This window comes from Oreochromis niloticus, linkage group LG15 (assembly GCF_001858045.2).
Source record: "Oreochromis niloticus isolate F11D_XX linkage group LG15, O_niloticus_UMD_NMBU, whole genome shotgun sequence".
Classification (NCBI taxonomy): Eukaryota; Metazoa; Chordata; class Actinopteri; order Cichliformes; family Cichlidae; genus Oreochromis; species Oreochromis niloticus.
The window spans coordinates 38,904,468-38,921,237 of NC_031980.2; the positions used below are offsets into that span (position 1 = coordinate 38,904,468).

At 44.7% G+C, this 16,770-nt stretch overlaps 1 protein-coding gene across 1 annotated transcript; it reads left to right on the forward strand.

The window, feature by feature from the left end:
• The first annotated feature begins 12,836 nt into the window (after positions 1-12,836).
• LOC112842381 (uncharacterized) lies at positions 12,837-14,123 on the forward strand. The gene is made up of 2 exons (XM_025898757.1): positions 12,837-13,534; positions 14,078-14,123. Exons 1-2 carry the CDS (start codon positions 12,845-12,847, stop codon positions 14,105-14,107), a joined length of 720 nt encoding a protein of 239 aa, XP_025754542.1. The 5' UTR covers positions 12,837-12,844; the 3' UTR covers positions 14,108-14,123.
• The last annotated feature ends 2,647 nt before the right edge of the window (positions 14,124-16,770 follow it).

Genomic DNA, 16,770 nt, shown 5'->3' on the forward strand with positions numbered 1-16,770 from the left:
ATCCTTCCTCACTTGCAGCATCCTTACGACCCACTCTTTGGCGGGTAAAACCATCATGCTGCGAAATAAACCGCAGTCGGGGTTGAATTTCTCCATGACGAAAATGTCGGGTGCATCAGACTCATCCATTGAGCGCAGGCTGGCCTGCAGTCTCCATCTCCCCGTGGCTGTGGTTCCTGAAGACCAGACGGTTGACAAGATTATTTTAGTCTTGACCAGTTCTCCGTCCTTGAAGCCTATGCCCCCGTTCCGGGGAGGAGGAGGGGGAATATCCTCTTCTTCTTCTTCTTCCGAAGCTTTCTCCAGAGCTTTTTCTGCAGCTGGGGGAACATTTTCTTTATCCTCATCCGCTGAAGCAGAGGGATCATCTCCTTTCTTCTCTTTTTCTGGAGCTGGGGGGACATCCTCCTCATCTTCTGAAAGTTTTCCAGCCAGGGGTTTATCATCTTCTTCTTCTTCTTCTTCTTCGGTAATGATGTGGAGAGGATTTTCATCCTCATCGGAGGAATCGTCCTCATCCGAGGAGGAATCATCCTCTACAGGAGGGTCCTGTTTGTCCGGAGTTTTTTCAGCAGGGAGGTGAGGAAGAGGATTATCAACCTCTATTTCATCGGAGGAATCCTCATCATTCTCAGCAGCGATGGGGGCAGGAGGATCAACCTCTATTTCAACGGAGGAATCCTCATCATTGTCAGGAGAGTTTTCAGCAGCGGTGTGGGCTGGAGGATCAACCTCTATTTCATCCTCATCATTCTCACCAGCCTCTGCAGAGGGTTCTCCCTGTGAGTCACAAGGAGAAGGAGGGGGAGGAGGAGGAGGAGGATTATCCTCCTCTCTCCGGCGTCTTTTAGGAGCAACATCTTCCTCTTCTGGAATGGGAAAATCCTCGTTAGCCTCTCCGATAGCCATCGCAACCAGCAGCTTCAACACGGCCCAGTCACCGGAAGTCAGCTTCACAAGGTTGCTCAATTCCATCAAGTTTTCTCCTTCATTAAGCTGATAGAGCCAAAGCTCTCCCAGCTCGTATTTGAAGACGTAGCCCCACTTTCCACACCCCTCAAAAGGCAGAGGCCATTCTCCCTGCAAGCTCCTCGGAGCCGGTATCTGGCTGTGAAACATGAAGACGCTCTTATTTCTCCCTTCTTTCCGCGGAGCATCGGTTGCTTCTGATCTGTTACTGTAGACGGTGACGGGGGTGTCGCTGATAATCGACGAAGACCACTCACCACTGCTGCCTCCCATGCTTACGGCCTCGGGAGAGCAGATCTCTTCCCCGTCCAAGTACAGAGGAACGCACGGTTGTAGAATGAAAGGATCCATCTTGTCTGCGCATAGAAAAGTGTGCGCTGCCCTCTCTGTTTTTATTCTCCTCCCTCCACAGACCCCCCTCCCTCTAAGGGAGAAAACTTTTTTTTTTTTCCACAACAGGTGTCACAACAGGTGTCACGCTTATGGATCATATTACACACTTCCGGAGTCCCCCCCCCCCCTCTCCGGATGCAATTCGTCACGCTTATGGATCATATTACACACTTCCGGAGTACTTTCGGTGGGGTCAAAAGGTCAAGGCTAGGGTCATCAATCAAAATGATGACACAAGGTGTATAGTTATTTTTTTGTGGTGTATATAAAGTTTCATAGAAATCCCTAAAAATTTTGTTTATTTTTTTAAGGTCATATATTGTATTCCCAGATAAATCGGACCTGTTTTCTATGGGCCTGGGCCACATAAACCAAACCACATTCGAGCCAGATATGGCATACCATCAAATAGACCAGGCATGGGCAAACTACGGCGGCGGTTTTTAAAGAGTATAATATTAGCCGTCACTTTGCCACAAAGCACGCTAATTATGCTAGCAAGCTCTCAACAAAAGAACGGGAAGCTGCTGCTGAGAAGTTGGCAGCTAATTTGAAGGCTCAGCAAAGTTTTTTTCACCGTCAAACTGCCATTCAAGAGTCAAGTACCAAGGCCAGTTTTATGCTTTCATTCAAAATAGCAAAGGCCAGCAAACCCCTGTCTGAGGGCGAGTTTTTGAAAGAATGTATGGTAGAGACTGCAGGTATTTTGTACCCGGAGACCAAAGACAAATTTGAGAAAATCAGTTTATCACGGCGGACAGTGTAGAACTAATAGATGAAGATATCACCAGCAGATTAAACAAAAAGGCGAAGTCATTCACTTTTTATTCTTTAGCACTGGATGAAAGCAACGATGTCAAAGACACTGCTCAGGTTCTCATTTTTATCTGAGGAATCAACGAAACTTTTGAAATAACGGAGCAGTTTTTGACAATGGAGTCTCTGAAAGGACAAACACGGGGAGAGGACTTGTTTGAACAGGTGTCTGCTGCCATCGAAAACATGAACCTTCCCTGGAGTAAGCTTGTTAACGTCACCACAGATGGATCTCCGAATTTAACGGGAAAAAACGTTGGCCTGCTGAGGAGAATCCAGAATAAAGTGAAAGATGAAAACCCTGACCAGGATGTCATTTTCCTCCACTGCATCATCCACCAGGAATCTCTATGTAAATCGGTGTAACAGCTGAATCATGTTGTGAATCCTGTGGTGAAACTCGTCAACTTCATAAGTGCACGGGGACTTCAGCACCGTCAGTTCATTGCATTCCTGGAGGAAACTGATGCGGATCACCAGGACCTGCTTTATCACTCCCGTGTCCACTAGTTGAGTTTGTGCAAAGTGTTTCAACGAGTGTGGGAGCTCAAAGAGGAGATTGGCGTGTTTTTGGAGGGGCAGGGGAAGACTGATGAATTTCCTGAGCTGAGAAACAAGAGCTGGATGTGTGACTTTGCGTTTGCTACGGACGTATTTTCACACTTGAATGAGCTCAACGTGAAACTGCAGGGGAAGGAGCAGTTTGTGCATGACATGTACACAAACATGAAAGCCTTCAAATCCAAGCTGGCTTTATTCTCCAGGCAGATTTTGAACAAGTCATTCACTCATTTTCCTACACTAGCCACGCTGAAAGAGGCCGGAGCAAAAGTAAAGAAATACAGTGAGTCACTGGATGGACTGCACGGAGAATTCTGCCGTCGGTTTTTGGATTTCAATAAAATTGACAAGTCACTTCAACTGGTGGCCTTTCCTCTGTCACAAGACCCTGAAACAGCTCCAGAGGAGCTTAAGCTCGAAGTAATCAACCTTCAGTCCGACCCTGCCTTAAAAGAGAAGTTCAGCTCACTGAAACTAAATGACTTCTATGCTTCACTCAATGATGCTGCGTGTCCAAATCTAAGGCGAAAAGTGCAGATGATGTTGGCTTTGTTTGGCTCTACCTTCGTGTGTGAACAGACCTTCAGCGTCATGAACATCAACAAAGCCAGCCACAGATCCAAGTTAACAGACCTACACCTCAGATCCATCCTGAGAATCGCCACAACAAAACTAACTCCAGACCTTATGCGCTGGCTAAAAAAGGAGACCAACAACACTGCTCCCATTAAAATGTGTGTGTCTCCATGATACGCACATTGTTAAAATAAACAGTGCGCGCAGATCAAATATAAAGCTTCACAGACTGACTTGCTGCAACTGTTTCGTCCTTGCACTGGTCGTTGTTGATTTTTGGCACCGGGGAAACAAATTGAATAAAAGGAACAGGACAAGTACATCTGCATCTCCTACCGTTTTTGAAAAAAAAGACAGTCAGGAGGAGAGTGATGGTGATATCCTGAAGGCTAACAGAACTTCCAGTGCTTTAAAATAAAATGGTCATTTATTTGATTTTCAGTGTTTAAAGACTCATTTCGAAGTCAGAGATTTTATTGTAATGCTTTTCTTCATTTTCATTGGAAATTAAAGCATGTTTTCTCCATATCCCAAGATGTGTATTTTTCCCCCAATGAGGTGATGTTTTCAAAGCATGCCATCTATCTGCTCCTGTTCCGGCCCCTTTGTCAAATGTTAGAACTCAATGTGGCCCACGAATCAAAAAGTTTGCCCACCCCTGGTCTACACTGTATATACAGGGTTCGTACGCTTTTTTCAGGGTCAAATTCAAGCACTTTTTAAGCACTTTCAAGGTCCCTTTTTAAGCTTTTCAAATCAAATCAAATCAAATCACTTTTATTGTCACGTCACATGTGCAGGTACACTGGTACAGTACATGCGAGTGAAATTCTTGTGTGCGAGCTTCACAAGCAACAGAGTTGTGCAAAAATACAATAACGTAAAACAAGCAAAATATAAAAATGGCTAATCTAAAAAGTAATAAATATATGTACAATATATAAAGGTATATACATTCCTGAATGTGTATACTAAATATGTTTTTCTACGTGTGTATGTGTGAGTGTGTATATAGTGTGTATATACATGTTTTACAAATCAAATAAAGTAAACAATAAAATAAGATATATAAAATATACAGAGGTTGGTATGTGCAAAAGAGTGGTATTTATATACAGTGTGGAGTGCATAATGTTGAAGTTCCAGTAGTGAGGGTGAGGTGTCTATGACGTGTTCAGCAGTCTGATGGCCTGGTGGAAAAAGCTGTCTCTCAGTCTGCTGGTACGGGACCGGATGCTGCAGAACCTCCTTCCTGATGGAAGTAGTCTGAACAGTTTTGGCTGGGGTGACTGGAGTCCTTGATGATCCTCCCCGCTTTCCTCAGGCACCGCTTCCTGTAGATGTCTTGGAGGGAGGGAAGCTCACCTCCAATTATCCATTCAGCACACCGCACTACTCTCTGGAGAGCTTTGCGGTTGTAAGCGGTGCTGTTGCCATACCAGGTGGTGATGCATCCAGTGAGGATGCTCTCAATGGCACAGCGATAGAAGGTCCTGAGGATGCAGGGGCTCATGCCGAATCTTTTCAGTCTCCTGAGAAAGAAGAGGCGCTGCTGTGCCTTCTTCACTGTTTTGTTTATGTGTACTGACCACGTAAGAACCTCAGCCAGATGTACACCAAGGAAGCGGAAGCTGCTCACTCTCTCCACAGCGGCGCTGTTGATGGTGATGGGGGTGTGTACTCCTCTGCACCTCCGGAAGTCCACTATCAACTCCTTTGTCTTTGCGACGTTGAGGGTGAGATGGTTGTCTTGACACCAGTGGGTCAGGGCGCTGACCTCCTCCCTGTAGGCCGTCTCATCACCGTTGGTGATAAGACCCACCACTGTAGTGTCGTCCGCAAACTTCACAATGATGTTGGAGTTGTTAGCGGCCGTGCAGTCGTAGGTGTAGAGTGAGTACAGGAGAGGGCTCAGTACACACCCCTGTGGAGCACCAGTGTTCAGTGTGATGGGGGATGAGGTGGTGCTGCCCAGTCTGACCACTTGGCGTCTGTCAGACAGGAAGTTAAGGATCCAGCTGCAGAGGGAGCTGCTCAGTCCTAGATCCTGCAGTTTCCTGTCCAGCTTCGAGGGAACGATGGTATTGAATGCTGAGCTGTAATCTACAAACAGCATTCTCACATACGTGTCTCTCTTCTCCAGGTGTGACAGGGCAGCATGGAGTGTCAGGGCTATGGCATCATCAGTGGACCTGTTGTGGCGGTATGCGAACTGTAGAGGGTCCAGTGAGTCGGGTAGTGCGGAGCAGATGAAGTCCCTGACCAGCTTCTCGAAGCATTTGCTCACGATGGGGGTCAGGGCTACAGGTCGCCAGTCGTTCAATGAGGAGATGGTGGAGGATTTGGGTACAGGGACGATGGTGGCCATTTTGAAGCAGGCTGGGACTACAGACAGAGAGAGGGAAAGGTTGAAGATGTGTGTAAACACTCCAGCCAGCTGAGCCGCGCATGACTTGAGGACGCGGCCGGGAATCCCGTCCGGACCAGTAGCTTTGCGTGCGTTCACTCTCCTGAAGCACTTCCGCACATCCTCCTCAGACACAGTGTGCGGGTGAAGCACACTTCAGGATTTTGGCGTTTTTATTATTATTATTTTATTACTTTATCTTTTGCTCTTTATGTTTATGTTTGCTCTTTCAGTAAGTCACACTTTGTGCAGACTCCTAAATGGGGAAGTTACACTCTGTACTCCACGGGAAGCCTGCACGCAGCAGCTATTTTATCTCTTCCTGTATCTCTTCCTGTATGTGCTTTTAATAAAAGACTGCTTCTTTTTGCTGCAGCGGAGAGTCTCTCTGAGATTCCCCGTGTACACGTTAAACCTGTCTGAGCGTTTTATTCTGACCTGAGTTGCATAACAGGAAAACTCCTGACATTTCTTGGTCCTTCGAGCCGGATGGGACACAGCGACCTTTGTGTGACCCCACAGGAAAGCCTCATCGAGCCCTGACGTCGTGAGAAGCCCGCGCTGAAGTCTGTCGACAGCTCCTCTCTAGGTAGAGGATATAAAGTCCAGAGACGTAACGTTCGGGTTCTGGCCGGCGTTCTTATAAGTGGTCCACGGCGGTGGGGGTCGATGAGGTAGACCTGAGAGACCGGCAGCAACCAGGTGAATATTAACACTCAGACACCTCGCGTAAAACGTCTAGGCTCGCCCAGAGGGGTTGGTAGCATTCCTAAAAGTAAAGGCTCGCCTGAAAAAGGGCTGGAAGCATTTTTAGGTGGATTTCTAAAAGTAATGGCTCGCCTGAAAAAGGGCTGGAAGCATTTTTAGAAGGGTTTCTAAAAGTAATGGCTCGCCTGAAAGAGGGCTGGAAGCATTTTTAGATAAACCTCGTCCGTAAAACGTAGTACGCGTTGAAAAGGTATTGTTGTTGTTTCATTTTTGTTGGTGGAATAAGTTGATTTTACAGCACAATAAGGAGGCTGAACTATTCCACTATTTTGTTTGCTGTTGGCCACCCAAGTACTGGTGAAAAGAGAGAAACAGGTCGTGTTTTATCACGTAAAGATGACACCGCTTTCAAGAATAGCTTGAAAGTAGAAGGCCGTGTCAACTACCACTCTCGATTCTCGTGCCAGAGAAGGTGCCGCAGTTGTGTAGTTGTGAGTATTAAAATTAAAAGGGACTAAAATGGGTAATGAAGCTTCAAAACTCACTGCTGACGAGCAGTGGTTAGAGAAAAAATGTCCAGGCGCCGGACAAATTAGTGCAAGTAGATGGAGAAATCCTAAGAAAACAAAATGTCCCACTTGGGAAGGTAAATGTAGCCCATCAGCATTAACACAACTGAGGGAAGCTCTTTTGAAAGAAATAGCAGAAACCAAAAACCTAAGAAAGAAAGGGAAACGTTCGCACGAATCGCAATATTTCAAGGCCTGGAAGGCAGAAGCAGCTAGGCGAGAGGAAAACAAAAAGAAAAGACAAGAGAAGAAAGATAAAAAGTCAGAAAAACAGAACTTAACCGCCAGTTTAGTAAAACCGGAAGACGAGACACAGTGCAGTGCTCGCAATATGTGTATTAATCCACCACCATATGCGCCACCACCTCCCACATCTGCAGCCACAGCTGCAGCGTCTTCCACATCTGCAGCCACAGCCGTAGCATCTCCCACATCTGCAGCCACAGCTGCAGCACCACCCATTAAACACTCACCCATATCAGGAAGAACTAGGTCACATACACAACATCCTTATGTGAAAGCACAGACAATGCTAAACAAACTTTCACTCAAAGATAGCCCACAAGAAGAAATAGGAGACACAGTCGATCCACCAGCCACTGGCATCTACCCATTGGTAGCCGTGGCTAACCCTAGATTTGGCCTAATAATAGGGCCAGAAGGACAGGAGGAGCAAGATGACCGCCCACACATACATGTTTTCCGTCCGTGGTCACAGACGGACAGACAAAATGTCCTGAAAGATGTTCCTCCACTGAATGAAGGTTTTACACCATGGAGGGATGCTGTAGAGCTGATCAGGAGGCAATGGTATTTAAACGGTCATGAAATGCTTCAAGTAATGCAAGATTTATTAGGTTTAAGGATGGGAACAGTTAGAGGGGATTATACCGGCTCAAATGCCGGGGGTGTAGCACATGCACCAGGAAGCACCAACCTAATCAATGACCTAACAAATTTATATGAGAGAATTAGAGTACGGTTGGCCCCGAGGGCTGACTATGGCAAAATAGGGGAGGTAAAGCAAAAAGAAGGCGAAACAGCTTCTGATTTTCTGGACCGGCTGCGCCCGGTTTTTAGACAGCATTCAGGCCTAGATTACGAAGAAGCCCCAGAGAGACCATACCAACAGCAACTAAAGAACGCATTCTTAAACGGTCTCCTTCCCCCAGTTAGAGCCCACGTTGAAAAACACTGGGTAACAATGAACACTGGTAACCTAGCAGACGCTCTGCAGTATGCAGAACATGCAACCCGAGTGGTAAAAAAGAAAGAGAAAGGAGGTGTTTTCACTGTGGATCCCGAGACAGGATTCATAGCATTTGCCGGTGGATACAGAGGACAGAGACAAGGACAGCAGAAAGGACAGGGAAAGAAAAGTGGTGGTTATAAGGGCTATAAGGGAGACAGGAGACAAAGGGGTGAGAGAGACAATCGTTGTTATATTTGTGGAAAAGAAGGTCATTTTGCAAGGGACTGTAGGTACAAAAAGGAGGATGACTCAGGAGAGGGTCAGAGTAAGTGACTAGAACAGGAAGTAAAAGAAGAAACAGAAATTTTCAACATAGAACAGTTGCTCCTAGGTTCTGAACACAAACCCACAGTAACAATCCATGTTAGTGGCCAACCTCTAACCATGTTATGTGACACTGGAGCATGTAAAACCGTGCTAAATCAAAAGCCCAAAAACCTAAAATACTCAAGTGACACCCTGATAGTTAAATCTGCGTCAGGCCACACCAGTGTTAAATCACTAACAGAAGAACTGTTACTAGTACACCATGAAAGCGGCAGAAGTTGTAAAAACCAATGTATATATGACCCATCCTGCCCAGTCAACCTTCTGGGGAGAGATGCTTTAGAGAAACTAAGGATTGGTGTAGTGCCAGGGCTAGAAGGCATGTACGCTAAACTAATGTTACATGAAGAGCAAAGTCCTGAGGCCCGTCAGTTCAATGTGTGTAAGGGACAGGGAGAACCCTACTATTATTGGACACTAGACCTGCCTCCATTAGAACCCTTGCAGCGTATAGCAAATCGCTACTTGCCAACCCATTCAAGAAAGCTAGACTTTGCTGAGTACCACAACACCTTAAGGTTCAAACAAAGCCCAGGTCATGACCCCATATATGACCAACAAGTGCACAAACTAGGACCACAGAAACTCACACTGCAACACCTCTATGTCACCCAAAGCGGTAACGCAGTGTGCTCTGTAATACAGCCAGGAAAGGTACGAGAGCTAAACAGGATGCCAAAACCACATGTGTCAGTAGCACGCAATGACGACACGGACTGGAAAGACTTAAGCCACATCCTCACTCAGGTGGAAAGGGACAGATATGAGAAAACTGAAGAAACAGATGAAGGGTGGCTTCAGGGCCGTAGAACAGGATGTATGAGGTACACATTAGGGTGGGTACGCACGACACAGCCAGCAACCCATATGACTGACTGCGCAGATGCACACATGCATGAAGTTAGTGAGGGCTGATACACACTCTTTTCCTCTAGTTCTCATCCAGAACTAGAGGAACTACCTGCTAAGCTGTGGTCTACAGGACCAACAGACGTAGGACTAATTAAAGGAGCAGATCCTGTTGTAGTAAAAACCACCACAACTTACAGGCCAATAAAACCACAGTATCCCCTCACAACAGAGGCCAAAGCAGGAATAAAACCAGTAATTGCAGACATGGAAAAGGCAGGCATTTTGAGAAAAACAACTGAGATAACCTGTAACACGCCCATTTTCCCAGTAAAAAAAGCAAATACGGGAAAATACCGTCTAGTACATGACCTCAGGGCAATAAATGAAGTAACAGCACAAATCCCACCTGTGGTAGCAAATCCACATACAATTCTGAATCAAGTGACCCCCAAGGAACAGTGGTTTTCAGTTATAGATCTATCTAATGCATTCTTTTCTGTACCACTGCACCCTGACTCGCAGCATCTGTTCGGGTTCACTTTTGAGGGTCAAAAGTACACATATACGAGGTTACCTCAGGGCTTCCAGAACAGCCCCACTCTGTACGCAGAGGCTCTAAAGAGGTCCATGTCACTGTGCACACTCCCCGCCCCGGGACAGTTTCTCCTGTATGTAGATGATATACTCATCACGGGGAACACACTAGCAGACTGTAAAGCAAACACAATGACAGTGTTACACCATCTAGCTGAGCAGGGCCATAAGGTCTCACAGCACAAACTACAACTGTGGAGCCAAAAGGTCACATACCTCGGGCACTCACTCACTGGGGAAGGGAAGACACTGTTAGGCAGCAGAAAACTAGCAGTACAAAACGCTCCAAAACCACACACGAAACAACAGATGATGAGCTTCTTAGGGGTCTGCAATTATTGTAGAAGTTGGATACCTGACTACGCTTTGTTGGCTCAGCCTTTGCAGAACCTGATTTATGGTAAAAATCTAGCACTGAAAGATAAAATAGAATGGACACCAGAAGCAGAAGAAGCGTTCAGTAATCTAAAACTTGCACTCCAATCTCATACAGTTTTAGCATTGCCAGATTATGACAAACCTTTCTGTTTGCATGTAGACGGAGGTGCAGGCTACATGAAGGCTGTGTTGACGCAGGCCTTCGGGGAAAAACAACGTCCACTTGCGTTTTATTCATGCAAATTAGACTCAGTTGCATCAGGTTTGCCCACGTGCGTGCAGGCCTGTGCAGCTGCAGCAGAGGCAGTTAAGAAGTCTGCTGATATCATTCTTGGACACACATTAATTATCAAGGTCCCACACGCTGTAACCTCCATCTTGTTGCAAGCAAACTTATCTTACCTCACACATGCCCGACAACTCTCTTATGTAGGCATTCTGCTTTCACAGTCACACATCAGGATTGAGAAGTGTGGACGATTAAACCCCAGCACACTTCTCCCAACTTCGCGAGATGGTGACGCACACTGCTGTATAGAGACGCTAAATGAGGAAACAAAGCCACGCGCTGACCTTCACAGCACCCCACAGGCTGGTTTCATTAATATCTTTGTAGACGGTTCAGCGTCCAAAAATAGCCTTGGGCGGAACTGTGTAGGTTATGCGGTAACCACAGTTGACACAGTTTTAGAAGCGAAAGCACTAACTTCCTCATACTCTGCACAGAGTGCAGAACTCACGGCCGTCATACGTGCCTGTCAACTGCATGAAGACAGAGACATAAATATTTACACTGACAGCCAGTATGTCTTTGCTGCTGTGCATCATTTTGCAAAAATCTGGCAGAATAGGGGGATGGTTACCTCCACTGGCAACCCAGTGCAGCATGGGAATCTTTTGAAGGCACTGTTGGAAGTGATAAGATTGCCGAGACGGTTAGCATTATGTAAGTGTGCCGCACACCAGAAAGACAACTCAGAGGTCACTAGAGGAAATAACTTTGCAGATCAAGCAGCAAAAGCAGCAGCACAACAACCTATAGACACACTAATGTCTGACTCCTCAATGCAAATACCACTTGATGTACTTAAAAATGAACAGAAAGCTGCACCAACTAGAGAACAAAAGAGGTGGTTAAAATGTGGAGCTCGCCTGGAGAATGATTTGATGACTTGTAATGGCAAACCAGTGCTACCAAAATCCTTACACAAAACAGCAGCATTAGTGACACACGGGTCTACTCACGTGTCGACGGGAGGAATGGTAGATATACTCTCTAAACATTTCTACACCCAAGATTTCGAAACTTCAGCAAAAGTATTTGTCAGAACATGCATGATTTGCCAAAAACATAATGCACAGGGAAACCTCAGACCGAGAAGAGGTAATTTTCCCACACCACCTCATCCTTTTCATACAATCCACATGGATTTTATTGAGCTAAATGAATGCCAAGGCTCAAAATACGCTCTAGTGATCATAGATGTATTCTCAAAATGGCCAGAGATCTATCCAGTAAAAAAAGCGGACGCCATCTCAGTTGCAAAATGTTTATGCAATCACTTCATTCCAACATATGGCATCCCCACTCTGATAAGATCAGACAATGGGACACATTTTGTTAATGAAGTAATCAGTAAGGTCTCTGAAGCACTAGGATTTAGCATCAAACACCACTGTGCTTACCACCCTCAAAGTGCCGGACTCGTGGAAAGAACTAACGGCACAATAAAACAGAGACTGAGAAAGTGCATGGAAGAAACAGGGAGACCATGGCCTGAATGTATAGGCCTAGTGAAAATGTGGATGAGACTGACACAAAGTTCTCAGAAACTCACACCTTTTGAAATCATTCACGGCAGACCATTTCCACTGCCAATTACAAGTGAGCCTATAGATAAGTCAATAAGAGAAACTACACTAGCCGAGTGGATGACTAAGTTACTTGAAAATAAAGAGATTGTTCTAAACAACCAACTGCCAAGTGACGTCTCTCCAGTGTCTTGCAGGTTGAAACCAGGTGATTGGATCCTGATCAAAGTACTCCAAAGGAAAAATTGGAGTTCACCAAGGTGGGAAGGTCCTTATCAAGTGCTACTCACCACACCTACTGCCTGCAAAATAGCAGAAAGACCATCTTGGATCCATCAAAGCCACTGCAAAAAAGTGAGTGACAACCTAAACGTTTAGACGCCGACACCCCTAACTCCTGGTGATCTACTGGTGGAGGGAGGGCTGATCGGGTATACCCCGCCTTCTTCTTCTTGCCAGTAGTCTACTCATCAGGGGTCACAGGTGTGTCTGGTCATCATGAAGACACTCGTCCTCCTAGTGGCTGCTGTTGCACTCCTGGTGAGTTTATTAACACTCACCCGAAAGGAAAAAGATGAACAACACCACCTGCAGACAAGATGGACGCATGACAACTCACATCTCCGTGATATGACACAAGACCACATTCATCCATGGATGAACAACGCATGGTATCGATATATACATGACAGCACACCCAGAAAAGACTGCTATGTTTGCTCCTACATGCCCCCAACGACACAATACGCCACCCTGTATGCGAAGGGAATGGACATAATTCAAGCGAAGTGTGCCGCGAGCTACGCCAGCCTTGGGTATCAATTCCAAGGAATCGTGGTCAACCATGAGGAACCTCTCCAGATAGGACTGCGAAATGGCACATGTGACGAATGGTTCTGGGTTGACCTAAAAGTGAAGCACAGAAGTAAGGCTAATTCATTCCCAGTCTTTCTTGAAAACAATGGGAATCTGAGCCACAGCCTTTGCTACCGCCAAGAGAACGGATCCACACCAATGGGAAACACCACCAACTGCAAAGCAGTACAGACACACGCTCCTGGAGGGCCCGTGAAAAGCAACGACATCTCAAATGGCACCTTCTGGGTGCAAGGGATGGCCTGGATCTGTGGCCTACAGGCCTATTTTATCCTTCCTGGGAATTGGACAGGTCAGTGCGCTCCCATTTTCATATCTGACCACACTTTCAAGATAACCATGGACGCCACGTCTTCAACATCAACAGCAAGGAAAAGACGACGCACCCCGAACCTCAAGCAGCATGATTCTGTGTGGGGTTCCGATGTCCCAGAGGAATTCAAACTTTGGACTGACAGACAGAAAGTTATTCACGCACTCTTCCCATGGGTGGGGGTAGGAAAACACGCTTTAAGGATAGAGACTCTGAACTACCGCTTTGGACTTTTTCTGAATGCTTCATGTAAAATCGACGAGGAACAGGATCAGGAAATTGACGCCCTGCGCATTGCAGTAATGCAACACAGGGTAGCATTGGACATGATTCTCGCCGAGAAAGGTGGACTATGTATCCTTTTTAACAACACATGTTGCACGTACATTCCGGATAATGTACACTCACCGAACATGACTAATGCTCTGGAAACACTCAGACAACTCCGGGATACACAACAACGAGACTATGCCGCAAAAACAGAAGACTGGCTTACGTGGCTTTTAAGCGGCTCTTGGAAGTCCCTGCTGATTAAAGGACTTGTTTTTGTTGGTATTCTTCTGCTGTTGTTGTGTCTGTTCACTTCATGTGTCATACCTTGTTTGAAGAACATGGTATCAAAAACAGTAACTGCTTCAATTCATGCTTACATCACCCTATCACAGAATGATGAAGATGATAATGAGATAAACGCTTGGATATAACATACTCACAAGACCCGCTATTTTATGATGTCTTGGCTAAAAATGTCTACAAGTGGCCATAGACTGATGCACTGTTAGTGGTTGCTATGTACATATATAGAAGGAAAGATCAAACAACAGGTGGGAATGTCAAAAGATTTCAGGATTTTGGCGTTTTTATTATTATTATTTTATTACTTTATCTTTTGCTCTTTATGTTTATGTTTGCTCTTTCAGTAAGTCACACTTTGTGCAGACTCCTAAATGGGGAAGTTACACTCTGTACTCCACGGGAAGCCTGCACGCAGCAGCTATTTTATCTCTTCCTGTATCTCTTCCTGTATGTGCTTTTAATAAAAGACTGCTTCTTTTTGCTGCAGCGGAGAGTCTCTCTGAGATTCCCCGTGTACACGTTAAACCTGTCTGAGCGTTTTATTCTGACCTGAGTTGCATAACAGGAAAACTCCTGACAGTTTGGATCTTCTTTTGCTGCTGGTTCAGTCAATATTGTTTGGAGAGAGATAAAACTAACAGCTTTAGAATCAGTGCAAAAAAGGGTGTGAACACAAAACGCGGACCCGCCGAAACATCAGAATCAGCGAGCTGTCGGCTTTCAGCCCCGACCGTGTCCCTGCAGTTGTTGTGCCAAAAAGTGATTGTCTGCCAGAAAGTGATTGCCGCCCGCGGGAGCGCGCGCAGCCGCTTAAAGCTGCAGTGCCCGTCGGGTGAGAAAGGCGACATCTCACTGATTCTGATCCGCGGGTCCGCGCTGTGTGTTTACGTCCTTGTGCAGAATCCGTGTACCTGCTCTCATTTACTGTCTTAGCTGTTTGGTGGTTGTTGAAATTTTGTGAGGTTTCACCTGAGATTCTGGCGTTTCGGGCAAAATAAATTTATATTAAAAAATCGATTCAGGATTTTAATGAATCGATTTCACGTTATCCAAGCCAGAATCGATTTTAATCGAAGAATCGATTATTAAAACCCACCCCTAATCACACAGTGCATTTCAATCATTTCTCCAGCGAGTTTGATAGCTAGCAAAATAATAACCATAATTTTAAAAAAAATAGCATGTGTAACGTACACGTACTGGACAATTATTTACTAGGACTCACCTATCATACGACTGGAGAACGCAAACTCCGCCATTGTTGTTTTCCATCAAACACTCATTAAAACAGCAACCTACAGGTATGTTAGCGCACTCATCCCCGACTGTCCGAGGGAGGGGCGGGGTCACATATTGAAACAGACGCAAGGCAGCCCAGGCTGGGAAATTTTGCTTTTGCGTGTCATTTTATTTCTCTATCTGATAAGAAAACAATTCAATCAGATAGCTATTTATTGTGAATGAAATACAGTTACATTTTCAAGCACTTTTAAGCACCACATCTGAAATTCAAGCACTTTTCAAACCTTGAAAAGACGACATTAGAATTCAAGCATTTTCAAGGATTTCAAGCACCCGTACGAACCCTGTATATAGTGAAGTCTGCAAGTTTTCTAACAGCAAAATTTGTTTTGTGCCCAAATCATTTTGCAGATCATTAGAATGAAAGTTATAGGCCATGTTTGCATAGCCCTTTTTAAAATGATGCTTTCATGACATTATTGTATGTTGGGTGGTGGTCAGGGCTATCCAGACTGACAAGTGGGTCATTGAATGTCACCTCTCCGGTGGGGAGGAAGCCTGAGATTGTCTAAATTGGAGTCTGTTCTATAGCAAATGCAGAAAAAAATGTTTTAAGAAAGCAATTAAGTTCGTGTTCCAAAAAGTATGATTGTTTGCTTTCAGGACACCAGGAAAGATGAGTCCTCCATCACAGATGGTGTGGTCAGTGAAGATGGTCGCCTGCAGGTTCAAGCTCATTGCATCTCCAACCCACATCCACTGCCACTGTACTTAAGGGACGTTAAAGACTTTCTTCTCCACTTACATTTGGATCACCTCGATCCATGACAGTCATTCAGGCAGTAATGCCTGGACTGGAAACAAGCCATCCTTAAAATATTACAACATTCCAGCTCCTGTGTTGGAATGAAAAACAAATGTGTTGTTTAAATCAGAGACTGCACTTGTGACAGAACAATAAATATTTTATTTTTATTATATAAGTTATGTAAGTACAAAACAAACTTGTAGTAGGCCTAAACTTATTTTCTTAATAATTAAATCTGAGACTTTGTTTCATTGTAAGATTATAACAGTGATGGCAATATAATTGTTTGTTGTTCAGCAGAACAGTGTCCAGTATGTTGGCTGTTATACTTTTTTGCATTTGAAAATAAAAGTTGGGCTGATTTTAACATCATTACAGAAAGTGTTGTTAATTATTTTTAATCATATTCAGGTTACCACAAATTATTTTTAGTTTAGTTGAACTTGAAATGTTTGTCAGTAGGTAAACAATTAGTATTGTAAAGTTAGAAATATCAAGTTATTTTTAATACTGCAGACTTGCAATGAATAAGTTGTCCTAACCCTCATCTTAAGTAAGCTTTACTTAGTTTTTTTGAGGCAACGAGTTTGCATATTTTTTTTTTAATTCTGGAAACTAAATAGGTCTTTACACTGTATTCAGAGTGAATAAGTTGCCTTAACTTAGTCATCTTAAGTAAACTTTACTCAATTTTTTTGAGGCAATGAGTTTGCATAGTTCTTTTGAGTTCTGGGAACTACA

Excerpts from the sequence above, each read along its gene's own strand:
- LOC112842381 (XM_025898757.1), top strand. The coding sequence starts at position 12,845 with ATGACACAAGACCACATTCATCCATGGATGAACAACGCATGGTATCGA. Across the intron at positions 13,535-14,077 it reads ATGTCCCAGAGGAATTCAAA|GATGATAATGAGATAAACGC; the intron begins CTTTGGACTGAC and ends CAGAATGATGAA.